Here is a 9896-nt window from a genome sequence, read left to right on the forward strand (position 1 = left end):
CTTCAGTGGAGGTGTGCTGGTATCATTACTGATATAATTCCTGGAATGAAAAAACAATACAAATCTCGGCAGCATTAGCCTGGACAGATTACCCCTTAGTGGCTCAAGTTGTTTAATCGTTCAGACTAATGACAAAAGTCCTTTATCCCACACAGAATCTCTCGGTTCCATCTCTTTAAATGCAGTTGAGTTGAATAGTGAATATTTCTTTGGTCTTTCATGATGTTAGGCCTTGACATTCCTCAAGAGGAGTCTCAACTTCTAGTTCATGAAGTGCTTGCCCACTGCTGTTGCTGCTTCCTCCCATTTTCAGGGGTGTCTCCTGCAATTTGAGTTGTCCTCCATGGGTAGGGTGCTCTCCTAATTTGAGTTATCAGTTCCGCGAAGTTTAGCACAGCAGTGATTGTAGGTGTGGAATTGGCATTCAACTGTCTGTAATAAACTGTAAGCCACAACTGTCTGTTCAGCTCTTTCATGAGCCAGATCCTGAGATTGGTCTAAGCATGGTGCTAATAACACCACAGTTTTGGGTTCAATCTCTGTATTGCCAATTCACTTAAGAGCTGGACTTGATGATCCTTGTGGGTCCCTTTCAACTCAGAATATTCTGTGATCTGTGACATAATGGCAATGCCAACAGCAAACGTTGGCTAAACACTGGCAACCTCTATGAGACTGGAATGTGTTAAAATGATCACTGGCCACTATCCCAGACAGGAGAAATAGGAGTGTGACTGAGTGATAGTACCTTTTTTCCTCTAAATCTGTCACCACCCCATCAATGCTCAAGCACATGGGTGCTTGTATTGTGGCTGTTAGGTTTGCAGTATTGGGTACCTCAACTGGTAGTGGGGCCAAATCGGCCAGAACTTAAGAAATTCCACTTCTCCCTGCAGCAAAAATCCAGCACTGGAATACACTAGCAGTCCTTGGATCAGGGAGTGCAGGTGCCATGTGAGTGAGCGCAGTCTCTGGACTCCTTTTAGGGTTCAGGTTAATGTTCAGACATCAACACTGACACACTACCGTCAGGCAGACAACAGATTTGTTCGTTCAGAACATCAAAACCCCAAATATTTTCATTGTGATGTTTGATTGCAAAGCAAGTAGCCAATATCCACTTCTCATCCAGGAGCCATAAATTACCTTAGCAGCTTGGCAGATAACATTTGCTCCGTTTACTTCAGTGATTTTAACTCTTGGCATCTGAGTCATACACCCAGCTTCTTGGCATCCTGCTTTGTTAGTACTGAGTGTTGTGCTCCTGTATCTATTAGAAACGTAATTAATTGTTGACAAGAACCAACTGGAATCTGGATGTATGGGTCATTAGTATGTATGTATTGATAGGGTTCCACTTGTTGGATTTCAGTCTCACTTGGCCTGTGCCTGGAATGCTTTTGCAAATCAGCCACCTGAATGGACTCTGTACAACACAGGGTGAATTGGTAGCTTACTTAAGCATCACCTCTGCCTTTTCATCTTTTCTCCTTTTATTCCTGTAACTGTTTCTGCAACTGTTCAATTCTCAATAACAGAGAATTCAGCTGCTTTCTTCCTATTCCCTCTCTCAGATCGTTTCTCTCTTCTATAGTTTTCCCTATTCAAATTCTCGAATAATTGTCTTTCCTTACAGTTTGCTGAAGCAAGTAGGGTCCTAAGATGATCTTTCTCAGTCACAAGTTTATCAGCTTGGATTCTGAGTTTCTCTCCTGTCTCCATCTCAGAAGCAAGCGATGACTTTGATACCTCTTTTTCTGCATCAGTCTTATTTTTAGTGAGCCTCCTTAAATGTTTGCAGCCGCCAACCCCCAGCTCACTTACTGAGGATGGCGAAAGTTGTTTCTAAGACTCCAATTAACAATGGGGCCATAGTAATGATAGGTCGGTCTCTCAGGATCTCCAGCTCCCACATCAACATCTTTATCCTGCCTGTGAAAAGGGAGTGCAACTTTCCTTTTCCCCAGGCACTGTACTACATTCTCCAGAACAGCACTGGATAATTTATCACTTTCTGAGAAATTCCTTTCTGCAAGCCTTTTGCTCACAACCGCACTCCATCAGACACTGGGACCTTGCTGCTCCCTTTTGGGCAGTCCACTTCCTTGCTGCGATTCCAATCTCCTGATTGTTGTTCTGTTTACTAGTCGTTCAGTGAAACCCATCCTTCTGCCATAGCTAATTAGCCCCTAAGATCTCTCTCCCCACATTAAGGGTCTTTTCCCTTGCCTTCCTCTCTGCGGGGTTAATACTTGCCTCAAGCAATCCTGTAATTCTGCCACAGTGTTTTATCACATCCAGCAAACCTCTAACTATGGGAGCCACATACTTGGATAACCAGTGACGTAGGTGAGGTCTGTCCTGGAACATCTGTCATTCATCAGTTGCTTTCTGTTGCATCAGTTGCATCATGCTGCTTTCTGTACACTCTCTGTCCCATGATCTATGGTCGGGTCTCAATCCTAAGCAAATCACCCCTCTCTGATAGATCCAACCTCCTACCCAACAGGCAGCACTCTGAGTTAAAGACCACAGTTTTCTCTGGTCACCCACCACTAAAAATACTTCTGGCCCCCAGAAGCCTTGGGCCTCTGCCTCTGACAAATGATTCAATCAACCCCTGCCAGAGATACTCTCTAAACATATCCAGTTTCTGATTCCCATGAAAGTCTGCTATACTTTTCCTGGAACTTTGCTGTCTTGGCTGCTGTGTACCACACTGTTTTAGTAACAGTTTGCAGACCATGACCATCATCAAAGGTTTCATCTTTAATTAGGGGTCGTAATGTGATTTCCTCATCATCAGATGTACTGCTGCTAATAGGGTTGTTAGAGTGGGCTTTAGTCAAAGCAATTTTCCATCCCGTCCACAATTTGAGTTGTTAACTTTCTTTGAAGGTTCAGTAACAAAAGTATTCCCGACCAAGCTCAGCACCAGCACATCTGGGGAAAAAAGGGCTGAGGGGACCCCAAAGCTGGGGATATCCCAAACAAGGTGGTGGGGGGGGGGGGGTTGGGCAGGGATTTTAGGGAGGATATTTGGGGTCCCTGAGGTTTGGGGGGCTCAGAGGGTACCCCAGGGATGGCAGGGATCACAGAATCACACAGAATCACAGAATCACCGGGTTGGAAGAGACTTTCAAGTTCACCGAGTCCAACCCATGCCCTAACACCACCTCAACTAAACCATGGCACTGAGTGCCACATCCAGTCTTTTTTTAAACACATCCAGGGATAGTGACTCCACCACCTCCCCGGGCAGATGATTCCAGAACTTTATCACTCTTTCAGTTAAAAACTTCTTCCTAATATCCAACCTATATTTCCCTTGGCGCAGCTCCAGACTGTGTCTTCTTGTGCTATCAGTTGTTGCCTGGAAAAAGAGACCAACCCCAACCTGACTACAGCCACCTTTCAGGAAGCAGTAGAGAGTGATAAGGTCACCTCTGAGCCTCCTCTCCTCCAGGATAAACAACCCCAGCTCCCTCAGCCGCTCCTCACAGCACTTGTGTTCCAGACCCCTCACCAGCCTTGTTGCCCTTCTCCAGCCCCTCAATGTCCTTCCGAAATTGGGGGCCCAGAACTGGACACAGCACTCGAGGTGCGGCCTCAGCAGTGCCCAGTACAGGGGAAGAATCCCTGCCCTGGTCCTGCTGGCCACTCCATTCCTGATCCAGGCCAGGAGCCGTTGGCCTTCTTGGCCACATGGGCACACTGCTGCCTCATGTCCAGCCTGCTGTCCATCAGTGCCCCCAGGTCCCTTTCTGCCTGGCCGCTTTCCAGCCACTCTGTCCCCAGCCTGTAGCGCTGCAGGGGTTGTTGTGGCCAAAGTGCAGGACCTGGCACTTGGTCTTGTTGAACCTCCCATGGTTGGATTTGGGCCCTGGATCCAGCCTGTGCAGGTCCCTGTGCAGAGCCCTCCTACCCTCCAGCAGATCCACACTCGCACCCAGCTTGGTGTCATCTGCAGATTTGCTGGTGGTGGACTCAATGCCCTCATCCAGATCATCAATGAAAATATTAAACAAAACTGGCCCAGCACAGACCCCTGAGGGACACCACTGGTGACTGGCCACCAACTGGATGCAGCACCGTTCACCAGCACTCTCTGGGCCCGGCCATCCAGACAGTTCTTAACCCAGCAAAGAGTGCTCCTGTCCAAACCATGGGCTGCAGCTTTTCCAGGAGTATGCTGTGGGAGACAGTGTCAAAGGCCTTGCTGAAGTCCAAACAGACAACGTCCACAGCCTTTACTGCACCCACCAGGCAGGTCACCTGGTCATAGAAGGAGATCAGGTTGGTCGAACACGACCTACCCCTCCTAAACCCACGCTGGCTGGGTCTGATCCCCCGGCCATTCTGTAGGTGCTGTGTGATGGCACTCAAAATAAACTGTTCCATTACCTTGTCAGGTACCAAGGTCAGACTGACTGGCCTGTAATTCCCAGGATCTCCTTCCTACCCTTCTTGCAAATGGCTGTCACACTGGCCAGCTTCCAGTCAGCTGGAACCTCACCAGTGAGCCAGGACTGTTGGTAAACGATGGAGAGCAGCTTTGCAAGCTCATCTGCCAGCTCCCTCATCACCCTGGCATGGATCCCATCTGGTCCCATAGATTTATGAACACCCAAGTGGCTCAGCAGTTCTATGACTGCCTCCTCCTGGATAACAGGGACCGTCCTGCTCCCTGACACCATCTACCAGCCCAGGAGGACAGTTGTCCTGAGGACAAGCTGTCCTTTTGATAAAGACTGAGGCAAAGAAGGGGGTTAAACACCTCTGCCTTCTCCTCATCTGTAATCACTAAATTCCCTTCTGCATCCAGTAGTGAACTGAGCTTGTTTTTACCCTTTCTTTTGCCATTAATGTATTTGTAAAATAATTTTTTATTATCCTTCAGGATGGGCAGGTTTGAGGGGATTTGGGGTTCCAGGGTAGGTTTTGTGAGTTTGTGGAGGGTTCTGAAGTTCGGGAGGGGTCTCCAAGGCATGAGGAAGTGGGGGGATTTGGGGTTCCAGGGCAGAGCTGGGGCTGGGAGGGTCCGTTCTGGGGTCCTTCCTGCACCCCTCAGGCGCAGCACCGGCCGGGCTGCAGCGCCCCCTGCCGGTGCAGCGCCCCCGCGGGCCCCGCCCCCGCTCAGCAGCGCCGCGAGCGGCAGCAGCGGGAACAGCAGCGGCATCAGCAGCGACACCGGGAACAGCAGCGGGAACAGCAGCGGCAGCGGGAACGGCAGCGGGAACAGCAGCGGGAACAGCAGCGGGAACAGCAGCGGGAACAGCACCAGGAACAGCGGCGGGAACAGCGGCGGGAACAGCAGCGGGAACAGCAGCGGCAACAGCAGCGGCAGCGGGAACGGCAGCGGGAACAGCAGCGGGAACAGCAGCGGGAACAGCAGCGGGAACAGAAGCGGCAACAGCAGCGGCAGCGGGAACAGCAGCGGGAACAGCAGCGGGAACAGCACCAGGAACAGCGGCGGGAACAGCAGCGGGAACAGAAGCGGCAACAGCAGCGGCAGCGGGAACGGCAGCGGGAACAGCAGCGGGAACAGCAGCGGGAACAGCACCAGGAACAGCGGCGGGAACAGCGGCGGGAACAGCAGCGGCAACAGCAGCGGCAGCGGGAACGGCAGCGGGAACAGCAGCGGGAACAGCAGCGGGAACAGCACCAGGAACAGCAGCGGCAACAGCAGCGGCAACAGCAGCGGGAACAGCACCAGGAACAGCAGCGGCAACAGCAGCGGCAACAGCGGCGGGAACAGCAGCGGCAGCGGGAACGGCAGCGGGAACAGCAGCGGGAACAGCAGCGGGAACAGCAGCGGGAACAGCAGCGGCAGCGGGAACGGCAGCGGGAACAGCAGCGGGAACAGCAGCCGCACCAGCAGCCTGGCAGTGCCCAGAGCCCCCGCTAGCCGCGCTCCCTGCAACCCTCTAAGGGGGCCCCTCAGCCCTGCCCCATAGAGGGGACCCTGTTGAAGCCCCACCCCCAGAACTCCGCCCATGGGTGGGTGCAACCTCAGGGGCTGCTCCGCTGTTAATGGTGGGTTCTAAGCCCCACCCCCCGCAGGCAGCCCTACCCACTTTCAAACCACCCCTAAGCGCCGCCCCAAAAGCCGTGACCCCGCTCATAAAGCGAACCCCCTAAGCGCTGCCGCCTAGGTGACCCACCCCCCCCACCACTATAAATGGGACCCCTTAGGCTCCAAGACCTTCCTGGTCCCCATCCTGGGGGGATGCCCTCACCCAAAATACCCCCAGAGCCCCCCTCCCTGTGAGTTCTTCTCCCCTCCAGAGTCCCCTGCTGGGGTGCCTCACCCCCAAATCCCTTCCATCCTCCCTGTCAACAGCACTAAGGGGTTAAAAAATTTAATTAGTTCATTTATTGGGGTGTGGCAGAACTGGGAGGGTCCCCAATAGGGTGGAGGTCCCAGGTAGGTTCCCCTGGGGGTGGCATTCTGGTGAGGGGGTCCCAGGGGGATCATGGGTTGGGGTCCTCAATAATCTGACGGGTGCTGGAGTAAGGAATGGGACCTCCACCCTGGGATGGGTCCCTGGAGGGGTTGTTGGGCATCCTGAGGTGGGGGTCCAATAGGGGGGAGTCTGTGGAGTGGGCCGCCATGGGGGGTCTTGGGGAGGGGGATCCCAAAACTTATTAGGCATGTAAGGACAGGGCCCCAGCGTGGGGGACTTCATGGGGGTTGCCAGCATGATGGTCCCATAGGAGCTCCCAGTAAGATTAGGGACGTGAGATTGTCAGGAGAGAGCGCCAGGGTACAGGGGTCCCAGGGAGTGGGTCTCTGTACAGGGGTTCAGGGGGTCCCCCTTCAGATGCCCCCCCCCTCGAGGCCCCGCAGGCGCCGGGCCAGCTGCAGATCCTTGGGGAACAGGGTGACTCGGCGGGCATGCAGCGAGCACAGGTACGCGTCCTCCAGCAGCCGCACAGTGAAGGCCTCTGCTGCCTGCATCCCAAAACCTGAGATGGTTCCCCAAAACCCCCAGCATGCCCCAACCCCCACAGCTCCCCTGGGGGCAGCGACCCCCCAAAACACACCCCCAGAGGGCAGGATCCCTCCAAACCCACCCACGGTGGACTGGGGGGACCGAAACACCCTGTGCTTCTAAATGTGTGAGGGGGGACCAACACCCAGTGACCCACCCCCATTCCCCAACAGATCCTGGGGATAAGGGACCCCCCCCAGCACCCAGAGGTCTCCCAGAGACCCTCTCAACATCCAAGGAACTCTGTCCCAGAACCCATAGGTCCCCCCAGCCCATGGAGACCGTCCTAGACTCCCCCTCAGCACACATCAGACCCCCCTGGCAAACCTCTCAGCCCCATCCAAGCACCCAGAGACCTTCCTGGACTTCCCCAGCCCCCCAGAGGCACCCCCAGCACCCCCAGACCCTCCTGCAGCACCCACAGAACCCCTTCCCCCAACGCCCATGGAAACCTTCTCAGCACCCATGAGATCCCCCACAGCCCCCTGGGACCCCTCCCCACCCCCTTAAGCTCCCTGGACACCCCTGCAGCACCCAGAGGACTCCTCCAGCTCCTCTGTGGCCCCTTCCACCACGCCTGGGCCCCTGACCCCTACCTCCTGCAGTGCCAGCAGGGCCATGCGCTGCCAGCGGTAATCGACCCCCCGGGTGAAGAGCAGGCAGAGCTCCCGCACCTGGGGCAGGGAGGGGGTCACATGGAGGCATTGGGGTCACAGGGAGTGGGGGGACATGGGGACAACATGGAGGGAATATGGGGGACATGAGGACACCCCAGGCTGGGGCCACCACCCTGGCAACACCCTGGAGACATGGGGACACTGTCCTGGGGACATCCCCAGGACCTGGGGACACCCTTGTTGTCACCCTGGCAACACTTTGGGGACACCCCAGGGACAGGAACACCTGGGGATATCCTGGGGACTGGGGATGATGGGGACACCCTGCATAGACCCCAGGTGCGGGGCAGGGGGAAGCACCACATTGGGAACATCTTGGGAACACCCTTGGGCATGGGAACATGGGGACACTCCCCTGAGGACACCCCGATGGGACAGGGGGGACAGTGCCAGCACGGGGGAAGGGGCACAGGGAACACACAATCCATGCAGCCCCTGAGGGTGGGGGGACACAAGGATGTCTGGAAGGACAAAACGACATTGGGGGACATGCAAGGATGTTGGGGGAGGACAGGGCCACCGTGTCATGAGGATGGGGGGGACAAGGACATGGGGAGGGCTGGAACAGGGTTGACGGGGGGCCCTGGGGGAAGGGGGTGGTCCTGAGGGGCCCCAGAGGGTGATACGGGGCTCTGGGAACCTGGTAGGTCTGGAGGGGGTTGGACAGTCCCAGTGGGTGTTTGGGGCAGGGTCCAAGGGTAGACTGGAGGGTTCCAGGTTGGATTTCAGGGGTCCCAGGTCAGATTTGGGGGTTGGATTTGAAGGGGTTGTTTGAGGGGTCCCAGTGGGTAATTGGGGGAGTCCTGTGAGGAGCTGAAGGGTCCCAGGGCGGGTTTGAAGGCTCTGGGAGAGGTTGCAGGGTCCAAGAGGGTTGATCTGGGGTCTCCCAGGGTGGATTTGGGGATCCCAGGAGAGGGGATCCAGAGGGGTTTGGGAGACCCCAGATAATGGGAGGTCCTGGGGTGGATTTAGGGGGGTCATGGAGGGATTTGGGGGTCCCAAAGTAGATTTTATGGGTATCTGAGAGAATCTGTGGGGTCCCAGGGGAGCCCATGGGGGATGTTGGGAAGGTTCTGTGGGGGAAATGGGGGTGTCCGGGGATTTTGGGGCGCAGGAGTTTTCATTCTGGGATGTGGGGGGTTCTCACCAGGCGGGCGAAGGGGCCAGGGCGCAGCAGCAGGCGGGTGCTGCTCTGGTACCTGCGGATCTCCTGCAGTGCTCGCTGACCCGGGCGGCGCCCTGGGGGACATTAGATGGGGGTCTGTGGGGGCTTTAGGGGATCTATTTGGCCTAGAGGGGCACAGGTGGGGGCCTCTGAGGGAACATGGGGGGTATAGGAGATCTATAGGGCCTGTGAGGACACAGAGGGCTATAGGGGATCTGTGGGGGTCTATAGGAGCTGGGGGGACAGGGGAAAGCTGTGGGGGGTATAAGGGATCTATAAGGTCTGGGGGGACATCGGGGGTATGAGGGATCTATAGGGGCTACAGGGGATGGCCGATAATGGGGAGCTATCGGGGACAGGGAGTATGGGGGGGTTATAGGGAATAGGGTATAGGGGAGAGGGAGTGTGGGGTGACTATAGGTGACGGAGGCCTATAGGGGTATATAGGGCACAGGTTGCGGGCGGGGGAGAATAACGGGGGGAGGGTCCCTAAGGGCAGTTCTATAGTGGGGTCCATAGGAGTGCTCTGGAGGGGGGCCTAAAAGGGGGCTCGATGTGGGAGGTCCATAGCGGGTGTCTATAAGGGGAGTCCCCCACCCCTCACTCACTGCGTGCCCGCGGCCGGGGCGATGGGGGGGCTGGGGGGCGGCCGCGCCGTCGGGGGGTGGGCTTGGGGCGGGGCATGGCGAGGCCGAGCCCAACGCGGAGTCAGGGCAAGTCCAGGCGTCCGGCGGGGCTGGAGGGGACCCGGCTGGCGGGGAAGGGGGGAGTCAGGGCGGACCCAGGTGTCCGGGGCCCCCCCGCCACTCCCGGATCCCCCCCAGCCCCCCCCTCCCGCTCCCCGGCCGTGACGTCACGCTCGGGACCCGCCGCCGCCGCCGCGCGGTTCAAACCTCCCGCCGCGCCGCGCTGCTCGTGACGTCACTTCCTCCCGCGCTGCCCGCGACCGCTCTGCGCCGCCGGACTCCGCGACTCGATGGTTCTCATTAGCATAAATCTGCATGGCTCCGCCCCGGGCACCCCGCGCCTTGGCGCTCCCAGGGTAGTCTCAGTTACCGT

General features: G+C 56.5%; 2 protein-coding genes across 2 annotated transcripts; one reads left to right on the forward strand and one right to left on the reverse strand.

Annotated features, from left to right (window-relative positions):
* The first annotated feature begins 4988 nt into the window (after nucleotides 1-4988).
* On the forward strand, nucleotides 4989-6366 carry LOC116439085 (circumsporozoite protein-like). The gene has a single exon (XM_032098153.1). The coding sequence runs from the start codon at nucleotides 4989-4991 to the stop codon at nucleotides 5955-5957; it is 969 nt and encodes a 322-aa protein (XP_031954044.1). The 3' UTR covers nucleotides 5958-6366.
* CENPA (centromere protein A) lies at nucleotides 6358-9804 on the reverse strand. The gene is made up of 5 exons (XM_032098176.1): nucleotides 9731-9804; nucleotides 9446-9588; nucleotides 8820-8911; nucleotides 7592-7669; nucleotides 6358-6955 (listed from the first exon to the last, which is right to left on the reverse strand). The coding sequence occupies exons 2-5, from the start codon at nucleotides 9519-9521 to the stop codon at nucleotides 6821-6823; spliced, it is 381 nt and encodes a 126-aa protein (XP_031954067.1). The 5' UTR covers nucleotides 9522-9588; nucleotides 9731-9804; the 3' UTR covers nucleotides 6358-6820.
* Nucleotides 9805-9896: the final 92 nt, after the last annotated feature.

Source organism: Corvus moneduloides, unplaced genomic scaffold (assembly GCF_009650955.1).
Source record: "Corvus moneduloides isolate bCorMon1 unplaced genomic scaffold, bCorMon1.pri scaffold_98_arrow_ctg1, whole genome shotgun sequence".
Lineage (NCBI taxonomy): Eukaryota > Metazoa > Chordata > Aves > Passeriformes > Corvidae > Corvus > Corvus moneduloides.